General features: G+C 36.2%; 1 protein-coding gene across 1 annotated transcript; it reads left to right on the top strand.

Annotated features, from left to right (window-relative positions):
- Positions 1 to 10,748: 10,748 nt before the first annotated feature.
- On the top strand, positions 10,749 to 11,745 carry LOC127527697 (olfactory receptor 10V1-like). The gene has a single exon (XM_051927279.1). It carries the CDS (start codon positions 10,915 to 10,917, stop codon positions 11,743 to 11,745), a length of 831 nt encoding a protein of 276 aa, XP_051783239.1. The 5' UTR covers positions 10,749 to 10,914.
- Positions 11,746 to 16,960: the final 5,215 nt, after the last annotated feature.

Below are 16,960 nucleotides of genomic sequence, written 5' to 3'. Positions count from 1 at the left end.
TATTTTTTGTTAATAGCAACAAACATACTATGCAAACTGTTGCAGCACTAGAAGCAAACATTTATGGAACTACATTGTTCATAATGAATACTGCATGAAAGATAAGGTAGCAGTTCCAGTAATGTTAGGTCAGTGACACAGTTAACCATTAATGACCCTTATTACACTTTAACACAACTCTCTATCTAGCTAGCTAGCAAAAGCAAATTCAGATAAAAGACTTAATGTAGTTAGTGACATTCTTCACAACTTCTATAACTCTGTGATCAAGTGTGATCTTCAATGCTGTGATGTGCTGAGCTGGTAACATCACTTCAAGAGAGACCCAACGAATCAATAAGCTAATTCAAACTTACAGACGCAGGACGTCCTGGTGGTAGAAGTTGAGGAGAGAATGAAAACAAAACTGAGTGCCATGCTAGCAATGCTACACATCCTCTGTCTGAACACACAAACACAGAACTTTCAGCCAATGAATTATTCAGAAGACGTGTGTGTAAAGAAAAGCAACTGGGGATACTTTAGACCAACAACAATACATCTGTATAATGCCTCACTGTGACTAGGACCGCCAAATCATACGTTTTCTTTCTTCTTAAATCTTGTTCCATTTTAGTCATTCTGGTGTGTGTTCAGACCTGTGTGTGTATATATATATATATATATATATATATATATATATATATATATATATATATATATATATATATATATATATATATATATATATATTTATCTATTGTCACATACTTGCACATGGGAGGCAGCTAAAGGGCTTGAATAAGGGCAATTCTGAATCAGACCGGGATGTAGCGGAGTGCATTGATTCTTTTTCTCGCTTCCCTGTAGACCAGGGGTAGGCAACGTCGGTCCTGGAGTGCCACAGTATGTGCAGGTTTTTGTTCCAACCCAGTTCCTTAACGAGAACTCAATTATTGCTGATGAAGCACATATTGCTTAAGTGACATTTTAATGCTTCATTTTACTGGTCTCGCTTGTTAAGGTTCTCCAACCTTAATTGCTTATTTCAATCTTAAACTGCTGCATTCAGTGTTTTAATTGCTCCTTATTAGCAATAAGATGTAAAACAGGGGTAGGCAATGTCGGTCCTGGTGAGCCGCAGTGGCTACAGGTTTTCATTCCAACCCAATTGCTTAATTAGAAACCAATCATTGCCAATCTCAGACCTTATTTAATTTTATGGCTTGTTAGTCTGTGCAATGTAAGGCTTTTATATCGTAGATTTTTTTCCTTTCCAAGGATATCATCCAAATGATTTGAAGCCTAAAACAGATCATTTTCAGTCTGTCACATTTTTCTATTAAGTGTTTTATTAAATCAAACAGTGCATGATGAACACACACAGATGTAATTGGAAAAAAGCTAGCTGGAGAACTGCTGGCTGCTTTGTCTTTTACATCTTATTGCTAATAAGGAGCAATTAAAACACTGAATGCAGCAGTTTAAGATTGAAATAAGCAATTAAGGTTGGAGAACCTTAACAAGCGAGACCACTAAAATGAAGCATTAAAATGTCACTTAAGCAATATGTGCTTCATCAGCAATAATTGAGTTCTCGTTAAGGAACTGGGTTGGAACAAAAACCTGCACATACTGTGGCACTCCAGGACCGACGTTGCCTACCCCTGCTGTAGACCATTCACAGGAAATTCCACCTGGCCCAGTTGACATCACTTCCAGATGCAAACCTTCCGATCCCAGCCCCTTTGACGTCACTTCCTATCCTGACCTTTAAAAGCCTCCACCTTTCCCCTACTCCCTCAGTTCTGTTTTGGACTCTGATTTGTGCACACCAGTGCTATCTTTTTTGTTTGCAATTTTGCAGCCAGGAATATAATATACGGGTGGCTGCCCCAAACCTTGCTATGGCTCGTGATCAAGTTTGTGACACTATATATTTATTTATTTAAAGGGCTTCAGTAAATAGGAAAATTTCCTCCTTGGGTCAAATAAAGTTTTATAATAGCTGTTGTATTGTATTTTTCAAAAGATAAGGCTCAAATTAAAACTGTCTGCACCAAAGGCTTTTAAAAATCAACATCATCCAGGGCACAGATACGTCCTCCCCTCAAGCTGTTATTTTTTACGTTATTTCAAATTGAAATCGATCTGAAACAAGTGTTGCTTTATACAATACAATAGACTGGCGGTAAAGTAGAACTATGGAAGCATGCATGAGCATAATGGTTCATGTTTTTGGTGAGGAAAAGCAGATACTTGCAATGCTGTTCTCTTTAAATGAGTGGGCCTTTCCTTACAATACTTTGCTCAAGAACAGGGACACAACTGCTCAAGGACCGAGTCTGGACCAGACACCAGAGATCTGACAGCAGCGTGTAGCTGTGTGCTACTCTCTAAATGCTTCGTGAGCTTGCTATTTACTAATGCTATATATTAATACATTTTATGTGTATAAAATATAACAGAAATGTCAGGTTGTGTTTACATTCACTTCTTTATCTTGCATAACTGCTATTTAAGATTTTATTATGTAATATAATTACTTTCTCGTATGCATAGTATAGAGAAAATATAGGAATCGTGAAAAGATTTGACCTCGAGATTTTGATTAATCTTGATGTTTTAGACCTTCCTGAGCCCAAAACTACCATTTCTGAAATTATGTCTCTCTATGCGTCTGTGTGTAAACATGATAACTCGAAAACGCTTTAACCCTGGTCAATTAGATTTTGTGCACCTGCTTTATATCAAAAATAATTAATCATATCAACTTTTGGGCCACCTCTGACAACCGGAAATAGTACTTTAGCTGAATACTTTCGCAAATTTTCAAGTAAACTATAGTTAGAATTACAAATAGCGATTCAAATTTTGTATAGCTATTTATAATGATAAAAAACAAACAGAAGGGAAATTTGAGAAAAAATACTCAACTGGAAGTAGTATTTTATTTAAACAACCATCTGAATTTTTTGTATCAAGGAAATATAATGTGTACACGATATTAAAAACTGTATTCAATATAACACATATTCTTTCAATAACTATTATTAATTTTATCTTAATTTACACATCATCAGTTTAACAATAACGTGTAAACATTGAACATGCCATGTAAATATAAAGATGTAATGGGAACAATAAGCTGCTACGTCCCCATCGTGCTCCTGGTAATACATTTAATTTTATGATTTTTTTTATTTCCGCCATCATTATCAAAATTAAATGTAGCTAAATGCAGTTATTGCAACAAATATTATATAATACTAACACTTTTACTATGTTTTTAGGTGACTATTTTTACTTTGCACATAATCTAGGTAATGCATATGTAATCATGACAAAATTCCACCACTGTTTTCAACCTCCCTAAGTGAGAAAATATAATTTTAATATAAAGTTTAATTATAAATAGAGATAAATGATTGTGTATTGATATTATCAATTAGTTATGATGAGAAACAAAGAGATATGACATTTGAGAAATATTGAGCAACTGGAAATGGTTCTGATGACCTTTATTTTTACATATACTGTACATCAAACATTTATTTTTTAATACAGCAGAACCCTAATTTAACATTCCCATGTTTAAAATTTTTCTACATTTTACATTTTTTAGGGGTGAGTGGAGGTGATAGCTGACAAAAAAAAACCCAGAATGTTATACTTCATTTTCATCTCATAATTATTTATATATGATTTATTGTATTACAAAAACAGTAACATGTATTTTTTTAAAAGTGTGGTGTGTCTTTACTACAAAAGTAAATTAGAGACAATATTATAAAATCTCGTTTTTTCACTAATCCACCAATTAACAATTTCATATTAACAAATTAAGTGGTTCCCTGAAAAAATTAAAGTTCTACTATACTGTATGTGCACAGAATACAGCGTATGCAGTTGATAAGACAAAGCGTATGTTTTACTGTAGTTCTGTTAATTGAAATTAATAAATCACAATTATAATGTCAAAAGTAATAATCGTCAATTAATAATTTCCTCTTAATCCTGTACCCCTAGTTTATAGCAGTTGGTGAAATGCCAAAGAGGCTTCATTTATATACTAACTAGCCATGTACTGTATGACAAAGGACCACAGATGAGTAATTATTAAGGGTGTTATACTGAATGCCCATCTTTATTTATTCCACACCGTTGTTTTATTCATTAATACAAAAATGTAAAAACATTTTCAGTATGCAAAAAAAAAAAAAACCTTCATTAATGTACACATCTGATAAAGCTTTAATTTGTTGCACTCTTGTCTGCTGTTAATTCTCTCCTGAGTATGTATTCATGTCTGGAAACCTTGTTGTTTCTGTTGACGTTGTTGTTGATACATAAGAGCAAGTTATACTGTCTAGAGGACATTTACTGAATACCAATGAGACTTCTGTGAAAGCTTAAAAAATCCAAACCACTACAATCATAAACACTGCCTTGAGTGTGACTGATGATCATCACACTGTCAGGAACGAGTGGACGATAAAAATGAGTCAGGTATGTGGAGATATTGGATTCATAGTTATTATTTCATATTGCTTTATACTTAAAACTTTGTGCATTCTGCTAAACTGTTCATATGTCTATAATACATATACAGTATATATATATATATATATATATATATATATATATATATATATATATATATATATATATATATATATATATATATATATATATATATATATATATATAATATATACTCTATGGTCTGTGTGTGTCCTGAGAGTAATATGATTGGTTTGGCTTTGGTGAAATGATTGAAAGAGGAAGTGTGAGTGTTAGGCATAGAAGGAGGAGAAACGAAATAGAAGAGCGTCACCTGATAAGATGGGAAGTATAAAAGTGGACAGAAGGCGAGAAAGGTGCCTCGAAAATTATGGTGAAATTTGAGAAGTAGTCTTTAGAGGAACATGCTCAAGAAAGGGAGTGCCAGTGAAGAGAAGTTTAGACAGACGCGAATACAGAGGAAAAGCACAGAAGATACACGTAGGGCTAGAGATAATACATATTTTTAAATGATTTTATTACCTGGAGTTTATGTAGGGCTGTGTCAGTGTGCATCTGCAAAGAAAAAAAAATATTCCCACACTGAAAAGAAAAAAAGGTAAAGGTTTTGGCCCTAAAAAGGCTTTAAAGTTGAAATGTTGTCTTTTTCCTTCTTTTCAGCATGGAAATAAACTTTCAATTTTTTTTCCCCTATGCATGATAGGTTATACGTGGAAAAAAATAAATCTGCAATCTTTTATTGACTAAAATTATAGGTAGTTAACACCATTAAATGTAGTCTTTCATTAATTAACAAAAATCACCAATATCACACATACAGCTAAATTAGTTGATTACTTCTAGATGAGACACCTATTCCACTTTTTTCATTTTCTGCATTCCTCCCAGCCATTAATATGTCCAAACTGTCATGTCCTTTCCTAACCCACTTAATCCAGACCACGGTCATGGGGGGTTGCTGAAGCCCTTCCCTGCTGGCATAGGGCACAAGACAGGAACAAACCCTGGAGAGGGCACCACCCCATCACAGGGCAAACACACACAAACACACACACACACACCAGACACACACTAGTGTCATCAACTCACCTAACCAGCATGTCTTTGGACAGTGGGAGGAAACCAGAGAGCCCGGAGGAAATGGACACGGGGAGAACGTACAAACTCCATGCAGGAAGGACCTGAGATGCAAATCCTGGTCTCCTTACTGTGAGGCAGCAGCGCTAGCACTGCACCACCAGGCTGCCCTGTCCATAATGTGCTATTTATAAATATTTATTTTCACATATACTCTACAGTTCATAAACACATATGAACAGTGTAGGTTAAAACTTTCAACAAAATGAACATTAATTTTTCTTTTTTTGTCCACAACTACGTGCATAATGTATTCATTCCCCTCTAATGTCACAACCTATATATTCTTTTCTACATGCTCGCCTAAACTGGCTATTTTACTTTCCATGTGCACTAAAAGAGAGAAGAATTCAGTAGTTTTATCTTATTGTTAGAAGGCCAGTAATTCACAATAAAATGTCATCTCAGCACAGTGAGAGTGTTTTGTAACAGCAAAGTCTGTCTGAATCTACTAATATGTTCACAAATGTTTGCCAAAAAGTCAGTGAATACACAGTGAATACTCTTTCTCGTCTGAAAATAGTCAAATCTGCACTACGTAAGATGAAATGGTACTGTATTAGAAAGGCAGCATTTACACAATGACCTGTTTCAACTTATGCACTGACAAAGCCTGATGCCTTTTCTTACATACTCGGCAGTACTTCAGGCGTACTGAAAAACAGAATCCCGATCATATTAAAAAAAAACTATCTGGCCTGACTGTGCTCAGTCCATCCAAATATTGTATAGTTCCACCTGTACTGTTAGCTAAAGCCAAATGTTACACTACAAAAAATATTAATACTTGTTTAATTTAGGCAATTATGAGACACCAGTTCCCTTTATCAAAAAGAAATTGCTTCTTAGCTCTTTTTAACTAGTTACACCATTAACTAGTTAGCCGCACCATGACTACTGATCAGTCCCATCAGCCCTGTGTGTGTGCTGCTCACTCTTTCTCACAGAATTTCTATACCGCAGTGACATTTATGGGCTTTTCTGCTGGTAAGTTCTTACCCCACACTGTCACAACAGCTTAGTGGGATTTAGGTTTGGACTATCCTAAAACTCTTTATTTTATTTTTTCAGCCATTGTAATGTAAATTTATATTAACAGTTTAGATTAGGTGTTACCTATAATGCCTCTATTAGTCACATACTGTTATGTAATGAAACCTTTACAGGGTTTTAATCAAACTTACAAAGCATTAATAAAGTGGTCCTTTCTCTCTGTGGAATGTGGCCTACTGAAAAAACTTCACTGGTTTAGTAGATGATAATCTACTTTTCGCATAACATCTTGCGGTTTGTAATCACTGACTGCGTGTTTTTTTTCCCGATCTTGCCAGTCCCCACATGCTGTTGTACTCCAGGACATGCAGAGGATAGAAAAGTACAGAGCAGTAAGTTCAGCGCTATATGCAATCATCAGATTCAAATGTTGACTGTTCACACACACGCAAGGATCGTCTTTCCTACATTTACAACGTGTGTACTTGTTACAATGTACACGCTTCTCTCTATTACACAGCTCAAAGAAAGAGACAATATATGTGAAAACATCATTGCACTAATGCAATATTATTTGAAAACGAACAGCGTCAGATCGGGTGTGGATTTATGTTGGCGCTATTACTGAAAGAAAAAAAAGATCAACATGTGCGTTGATCTTGAAGCACTGAATAAGCTCACACACTGTAACATTCAACCGCCGATATGACTCTATGAAACAGCACAAGTACAGACGCAAACCAAGTGTGATCAAGAGTCACAGATCCCCACTCACTCCTATATTTGCTGTTTTCAGTAGTAAGCTACTCTTTTTGTTAATATTATACAGTACACACATGCACTTGGTTTGCATCTGTACTTGCGCTGCTACTTAGAGTCAGATCGAGGGGGGGGGGGGTGATGTTAGAGCGTGTGAGCTTATTCAGTGCTGCAGGATCAATGCACATGTTGATCTTTTTTTTTCTTTCAGTACATGTGCCTTCCCTGTTTATTTCTATATCTAGTGACTTTTCTGCCTGTCTGTCTCTCTATTACGCAGTGCTCTGTCTGTCTGTGTGTTATACATCTTAAAAATAACACTTATAAGGACGCTTGTTCATGTAATTGCAGTCTCAATTGTTAAAAAATATTTTAAAAGGAGCATCCCACATGAAAATATAACGATCTCATTAACTGACAGTACATACCAATTTATAAATTTTATGTCCGTTTGAGGTTAAAAAGAAAAAAAATGAACACTTCCTCCTCAATGGGGAATCAAACTCAGATGGACAGTAAACCTGCCACGCTCTGAGACAGCAAATCTTACCACTACGCCACGGAAGCTGTTGTATTGTTTCTGAACTTTTTGTGAAAGTGTTTATTTGATGTTTGGACTTCATGCTGCTTCACACATTCTATAGTTTATGCCTACATTTTGTAACATTTATTACTAAAATATGAAAAAGTTTCTGTTTTAACAATGTGTTTACACAGATTACTATAGAAACGGAACACACATGAAATGCGTGTGTTCCAAATAATGATCTATTATTTCCACTCTAAAACTCCACTTCACTCCCAGATAATCAATCAAGGCATGAACTGGGAGATGCTCGTGCACATTCTAAGTCGGTGGGGGGAGGGAATTTGCAGCTTCTTTTTATCGGCACATTTAGAGGACAAAGGACGCTGGCGGAGAGGTGCGAATGGTTTTAAGGTGGGCCGGATCTACAAGTTTTTTCGTAGACTCTGGTAATTCTAGTGTTAACTAAAGGACATGTGAGTAAATCCACAGAAATACGGGCAGAAAAAGCAAAACTCTCCACCCAGGTCCACGGAGGTAACAGCACTTACTTATTTACACCACTAAGTATAAAGCGGTCAAATGCACAATCTTAGGTCAGATCTGTTGCAATAGGACATCAACATACTGCCAAACACTGAAGTGTTACACTTTATAGCGTTTCCTCTTGTTTAAATGTTTTATATACAGTTTAATCTTTTTTCCAATTCATCCATCCACCTACTTTGTGAAATTGTGAAATTGTGTGAATTTCCCATTGGAATTAATAAAGTATCTATCTATCTATCTATCTATCTATCTATCTATCTATCTATCTATCTATCTATCTATCTATCTATCTATCTATCTATCTATCTATCTATCTATCTATCTATCTATCTATCTATCTACTTTGTCATAACACCAACAACGATAATTATTTCTATAGGACATTTATATAAGAGGTGTATCTCAAAATGCATTTCAAATGACAAAAGCCAAATTATAATACACAGTATCTGATGGTTATAGTGGCAGATGTAAAGATCTATGCTATGCTTAAATGGCCAGAGAATAGGGGAACTCCAAAACTCCTGCCGTCACGGGCGCAAGAGAAAATAATTCTGTGAGGGTTAAAAAGCTAAAGGAAGAATTTAGAAGCTTCGATTAGAAACATTCTGGTTTGTGTTATTGTAACTATTGCAACGTATTTAAAGGATAAGTCCAGGATTTTTCAGAATCATGGTGTGATGTGTCAGGCTTGGACAAACAAGCCACTCAACCAAGGTTGGTTAAATTTCCAGAGAATTTCGGAAAACCATGTCATTTTTCCTCATACTGGAATACTAAGTATGACTGGCTGGAATACAGCATGGTTAAAGATACTGTATTTTGTAAAAAGTTACACAAATGTGAGCAAACTACATTTGTTAACGATAAATCAGAGAATGCCGGAGACGGGAAGCATGTTAGTCATGCCTGTTTATAGATAGATAGATAGATAGATAGATAGATAGATAGATAGATAGATAGATAGATAGATAGATAGATAGATAGATAGATAGATAGATAGATAGATAGATAGATAGATAGATAGATAGATAGATAGATAGATAGATAGATAGATAGATACTAAAGCAACTGGTTCATGGATAGCACATAAATGCGGAAGCAAGATTTGATGCATAAAGGCAGATACATAAAAATTTGGATGTGAGCGTCAGTAGGCTTTGCACCTTAGGAACCAAGTTACACAAACTATTCTATAACATTTCAGTAATTATCTACTGCTGTGATGTTGGTATTTCTGATTATAAAATATGATATAAATACAATAGCAAATGATGAGAAAAATTCATAATTAATTGCAGAATTATGGTACTTGAGGGTTCCTCTAGCGTGCGTCATTTCATAACAGGCTTCAGCTTTGAGTTTGGTATTTATCAGTCTAACCATTTTAGCTCTAGATCATCCTCAAGAAATTGTGACACACGGACAGACACACACCCATTATCAAGATATCCATGTTTTATATATTTGGGGACCCTAAAACATCAAGATCTATTGAAAACCGTGGATCGAAATTTTTGACAAATCTAAAGCTTTCGCTCCTCCCCCATAGATGACAACTTATGGTGAGGGAGGAAGCAAAGCAAAAATCAGGGAAAAAGGACAGTTTTAAACCAACTCAATAGAGATAATTCAAATGTATTTTGTACAGAAAGAAACCATGAACATGTTAAAATGGGCCTTGACATAATAATGTTCTGTGCTAAACAAGATCTCCTACAGAAGATTTCCTACAGAAATTGACTAAAACAATGGATTTTTTTTCTGTTATTTAAATTGCTAGCTAAGCATAATTCTGAAATTAAGAATCACAAGAAACTGCAAAAATAATAAGCTCTAATATACAAATCTATTTGCTTAGGTCTGCTGGTTCACCACTCCTATTAAAAATAAAAAGATTTTTTTTGAAACTCTTACACTCCCTTCACCATAACACACACCCCACTGCCGCTAAGTGTGAATCTGGCTCTGCAGTTTATGTAAAATAACAACACAGAATGTAACAGTTGAAAAGAATGAGCTTTTTAGGGAAAAAAGTCATCATTTGAGTTAAAATGCACATCTGTCGATTAACCATTGTGTCTGTGTGATTCAGTAAGTGTGCAAGAATTGCCTTATAAAAATATGATTTCATTTGATTACATGTGACATAGAAATCTAATATGATTTGAGTATGTATGGTGTATATTGGAATTTGGAAGGTGTACTGGTCCCACTGCATTTTAAGTTGTCATATACGACATTTTGTATGATTTTTGTCTTTCTTTGTCTTTCAGTATGATCTCAGCGATATACAAACGAATGGATCTAAAGCTGCATCTTTCACACACTTTGAACTTGTGGGTTTTCCGGGTCTGCAGGACTACAAGACGTTACTCTTCATAGGATTCTTCATACTCCTGTTAATTACGATTACTGCAAATTTCCTTATTCTCTTCCTAGTTTCAATGGACCGCAGGCTTCATACGCCAATGTACTTTTTCCTTTGCAATTTATCCATTTTAGACACGTTAATGGCAATATCAATTATTCCCAAACTTCTGGCAGTTCTTTCTGGGTACGACAATACTATTTCAGTTGCTGCTTGCTTTGGACAAATGTATTTCATAATCTCTATTGGTTCAACAGAAAACTGCTTGGTGGCAGCGATGGCATATGACAGATACGTTGCAGTTGTTAAGCCTTTACATTACAATGTTATAATAAATCTGAAAAAATGTATGGTTATAATGACCACCGTGTGGATACTCGGGTTTGTACTTCCGGCTCCTTCTGTTTTCTTAGCTTTTGGGCTGCCCTATTGTGCTGCATATAAAATCATGCACTGCTTCTGTGACTATCCAGCTGTGCTTTCTCTGGCTTGTGCAGATATTAGTATTCATGCCAATGGCACATTTGGTGCTGCCTTGGTTGTCAATTATGTACCCCTACTTTTTGTACTGTGGACATACGTCATAATTATAATTTCTGTTCTAAAACTGAAATCAACAGCAAGTCTAGCAAAAGCCTTTTCAATGTGCTCTTCACATATGACCGTGGTGCTGATGTATTATGTGTCTGCTTCGATTGTGTATGCGGGGTCGAAAATCGAAGGACTGTCATTCACCGGACGCATTTTTGTTGGTGGTTTGAATTACTTTTTAATGCCAATGGTGAACCCTATGATTTACAGCTTAAGAAATGAAAAGATGAAGGATGCAGCAAAAAAGTACATTCTGTATAAAGTTATTTTTCCACACAATACCAAAACTACCATTAACACTATAGAAAGTGACTAAAATAATTAAGAAATACTGTTTATAAAATATATCTTTTTCCTCACAAATTGTGAAACATTTTCTGCTTACTCAGTGTAATATTTTTGGATCTCTTTTAAATGTTAAGAAAAGAAAGAATAAAGTAGAAACTGTGATTTCCTTCACAATATATCTTCATATAATTTATCTATTGAAAAATCACTTTGACCTTAAGAAGACCTGAGATAATGGGACCAAGATAAAAAAATATAAGCATGAGAATTTTTGGATGGGCTATTCAGCTCAAAATCCTGAAGAGTTTGTTTGCCAAACCCCTGGGGTCAGTGTTTAGGAGATAAATGGGTCTCTGAAGTTCACATCTGTAAGATAACATCCTCGGGCATTTTCCAGAATAATGACATGTTGAGATTTGAAGGGGCAAGATATGACACTTTCAGCATACAGCTTCAGATATACTGTACTCAATGTATAATAAAATATATAATCTTTATTTAATAATGTCATAATTTTCATCTGCTATTATGTCTCATGTTTTACTTTCATACAAAAAAATTATTCTGAACTTTAAGGCCTAGATGTCAGTTGTATCTAAGCAAGTTTTTCCTTTTTTCTCACTATTGTTATGAGCCAATGAAAAATAAAGCTTTTGTGCTTCTATATTTGATGGAAAATGAATGATTTGGATCACAGATCTGTGACCTTTTTTATTGTTTCAGGATAGCGCCGTCATCCATCTGTCCTCGATCCTTCACAATCCGACTGCCCTTATCGCACTGTTCTCCTTCCAATGGACAATAATCCTTTTGAACTGAATTCATATGTGTATATATATATATATATATATATATATATATATATATATATATATATATATATATATATATATATATAGTGGAACCTCGGTTCATGACCATAATTCGTTCCAAAACTCGTAATCCGATTTGGTTGTGAACCGAAGTAATTTCCCCCATAGGATTGTATGTAAATACAATTAATTCTTTCCAGACTGTACAAACTGTATGTAAATATATATTTTTTTAAGTTTTTAAGCACAAATATAGTTAATTATACCATAGAATGTACAGCTTAATAGTAAACTAAATGTAAAAATATTGAATAACACTGAGAAAACCTTGAACAACAGAGAAAACTAACACTGCAATAGTTCTGCTATAGCGCTACGAACCACTCGCTAAAAAATCTTTTTTTAATGAGTTTTAAGCACAGGGAAAAAAATGAACATTTGAAAAATCCATAATTTAATAAACCACCAAGAAAAGTAACATTGCAACAATGCACGCTACGAACCGATTGCTGTAAACAGAAGTGAAAACAAAAACAAGCCCAGTGCATTCTTTAACTGCCTTCTCTACCTTATGCGTCTATCCCCCTCTCTCTCTCTCACTCTTGAGTGTGCATGTGTGTCTCTCTCGCGCACCTGTGTGTGTGTGTATCTCTCTCTCACAGGCCTGTGTGTGTGTGTATCTCTCTTTTGCGCGCCTGTGTGTGCGTGTCTTTCTCTCGCGCGCCTGTGTGTATGTTTCTCTCTCGTGTGTGTGTCTCTTGTGTGTGTCGCGCTCTCTCTCTCTCTTGCTCGCTCGCTGCGCAGGAAATACACAGGGAGAGACTGAACACGTACAAACCGAAAGGGAAACTGGCTTGTTCGTATACCGAGTGTGTGGTTGTGAACTGATGCAAAAGTTTGGCAAACTTTTTGGTCATAAACCGATTTGTACGTGTTCCGAGACGTTCGTGAACCGAGGTTCCACTGTATATATATTTATATATGTATGTATGTATGTCTTTTATGTGTTGTTTATATTTGTGTATACATATGTGCCTCTCCTGCTTAGGGGTGTCTTTTTGTTTATTCAGGTCACATTGAAAGTGTTTGTGTATGTTTATGTATATATATGTGGGGTCTGTTGGGACTGGCCATCCTTTCTAACGAAAAGTGGGGATTTGAGGTGTTTGAGGGGAATGTTTATGTTATAGGATGAGCATTTGTTTGAGGCACGGTTAAAAGGGTCTTTATTTTGTTTTGGTGTGGTGATGAATAAAACAGTGTAATTGTTTAGTTTAAATATATTAATGTTTATAATTTTTTTTTCTTGTGTTGTTCCCCAAATGTTTCTTTTTGCTTTTTTCTTTGCTTAATACTAAGCTGGGAGGAGAGAAGTAACAGAAAAGCCAGGTCCAGTGTTTTAAGTTATTGGACTTAAAAGCATGGCCCTCTTTGGAGTCTAGAGTAATCGTTACAATGTTATATTCAATAATATTGACATAAACTCACTGGCCAAATTATTATGAACATGTTACAAACGCCTATCAGGTAATTATTTAATCAGCCAATCATGTGGCAACCGAGCAATGTGTAAAGTCCTGCAGATCTACATCAGGACCTTAAGTTAATGTTCACCTCATACATAAGAATGGAGAAAAAATGTAATCTCAGTGATTTCGCGTGTGCCATGATTGTCAATGCCAGAAAGGACTGATTAGCATACTTCTGGAAAAGCTGATCTGCCGAGATTTTCACACCAGACAGTCTCTAGAGTTTACACAGAATGTGCAAAAAGCAAAAAACACATCCAGTGAGTGGCAGTTCTAGGGACTCAAATTCCTTGTTGAAGAGATGGTCGGAATAGAATGACCAGACTGGTTCAAGCTGACCGAAAGGCTACGGTAACTCACATCGCCACTCTGTAAAACCGTGGTGAGCAGAAAATCCTTACAGAATGAATGACATGTCAAACTTTGAGGTGGATGGACAACAACAGCAGAAGAACACATTAGATTCCACTTCCATCAAGCAAGAATAGAAAGCTAAGGCTGTGTTGGGCACAGATGTTTCAAAACCAGACAGTTGAAGATGGGAAAAACATAACCTGGTGCTTTTTACAGTATCATTTATGATGTTGTTGTGAAGTGGCAAAATTTACATGCAGCTTAATTTAATATTCTGGCATGTTTTCCTTCTTCTTTTACTATTATCTTTGTGGTGAAGCTGTAGCATTAGTATCAGAAAACTACAAATCATCATTATGATTTTCAAGGAAACTACAGAATGTCATCATCAGTCAAACTTTGCAGCAGAAGCTGCCATACAATCATGGCATCATTCACTCTCAAACAAGAACTGTTACTCCTAGCTGGGAGTAGGACACTTCAAAAAATACTTCCCATGTCCTACTCTGAGGTGGGACAGATTCTTATCCTAGTCCGACTTTTATTGCAATTCCTAGGAGCAATTCTGAGGCACTAGATAAATACAGGCCCTGATTTTCTAAGAACATCACTTTTGCTTTCTTCTAAACTCCCAGGTATTACTGGGAATGTTGAAAAGGTTCACCTCTTTCTGCTGAGCTGTGTCACAGCTTTTTTTTCTGTTCTCTTCTGTAATATTCTGTTTAATCCTCAATTTTTCCTTCTCTTGGATATTTCTTTTCCTTCTCTTTTCTCTTTCCAGCACAATTTGTTCTCTTGGGCACCAGTGCTGCAAAGTTAGCTATATGTTCGAATTGGAAATATCTTAACTCCCTATCCTTTCATTCCTCGAAATCCTCTTTCTACAACCTTGTGTTTCTTGCATTACCTGTTGTGAGAATTAAAGGTGTGACTGGCTCAAATATGTCTTAGAGGCAATCCAAAGTACAACTTGTTTGAACTCACTTGGATGGGAGCTGGGGCTTGATGCCTATACAGCGGAGTTCTGAATTCAGTTTTTGACAAGAGACTATCTCAAAATCGTAATATATTTTAGTAGGAAGTGCACAATATTTAAACCATTTTTAAACACAATGGCCACCCGCTCCAGTAACCCTTGGCTTGTTCACAAAGCTACAGTCAGCAGAGGAAAGTTCTAACAGTGGGCTTGGCTCAGCAAGTTCCAGCCAGGTCTCTGTTAAAAATAAAAAGTTCAATCCATTAGACACAAAAAACAACAACAATTTATTTTTGTATCACCAAAAATCACACAAGGTATGCCTCAATAGGCTTTAACAGGCTCTGTTTTTTGACAGCCCTCCAAACTCACAGTCCTCACAGGTAGCGCAGTGGTAGTGCTGCTGCTTTGCAGTAAGGAGACTGTGGAACATTGTGGGTTCGCTTCCCGGTTCCTCCCTGTGTGGATAGCGCTTTGAGTACTGAGAAAAGCGCTATATAAATGTAATGAATTATTATTATTAAACTCAGAAACTCATTTAAAATAAAAGTCTTGTTATTGAGTGATCTCACATTAAACAAAATCATCTCAGTGAAGTGGCCCCTACCATAGGGGACGATATATATTCTAGTTCATTAAGACCTCGTCTGTGAACGGCATGTTATATCTTAGCATCTGTGAACATGCCATTTTAGCAGCTGAACACAGGGGACTGCTAGTGGCTTCTCCAAAGGTACAGGTAATAGTGAATATTCCAATCTACAATGATCACACTGATTGGCCCCACGTGTACATACCTGTTTATAGTGGATAACAGGGGGCTGTTAGTGGCTGCACCAGGAAGACAGATGGAGTATCATTGACCAAGAGAACGTACAGTCCACAAAACTAACTGTTTGCATACCAACCGGAGTACTCCTTTTAATATATACAATTTCCACAAAATAAACAGGTCCGCCACGGTGCAAGAAGATATAAGAAAGTAAAGACCAGCAAAGCACACTAAACTCAATGGAGGTGAATGATTTGTTGAGGATTCAGTATTCAGAAGGGAACCTCCTGTCTCATTCTGCTCACTCCAGAATGAGGCACATCATGCCGGGAGCATCTTGGTGTTATAGCTGAGGGATTGGAAAACGTGAGTTTCCCTCTGTGGGCAGTTTCTTGGGGTTGTTGGAGAAAACAGAGATGATATCATCAGTGGTAGCGCCTCCTGGAGTGGTAGTGCTCACCTCAGATGAGCCTGGAAAGAGAACTTCAGATGCGCATGTGTCAGATGCTTTCTGATCTTCCCTAATATGCCTCCTCTCTTGCCCATGTTGTCAGTGGAATGTGGAATACCTGTGGTATGTCATTCTGAAGAGAATACAAGAATACAAACAACAGATACCCACAGGTACAAGGTTAATACGACAGCTTCTGTGGTTCAGCGGTAAGAACATGCTGACTTGTAATCAAGAGATCACCGGTTCTATTCAGGCTCCCTCGCAAATTTACCATTTTGAGTAGTGAGCTGCACTTATCTATACATATAAACCTTCCATATAGGTGGGAAAATGAAATTTCGCGTGC

This window comes from Erpetoichthys calabaricus, chromosome 4, assembly GCF_900747795.2.
Source record: "Erpetoichthys calabaricus chromosome 4, fErpCal1.3, whole genome shotgun sequence".
Classification (NCBI taxonomy): domain Eukaryota; kingdom Metazoa; phylum Chordata; class Cladistia; order Polypteriformes; family Polypteridae; genus Erpetoichthys; species Erpetoichthys calabaricus.
Note: the sequence above shows the minus strand (reverse complement) of the source record. Positions and strands in the feature narration are given on the sequence as shown.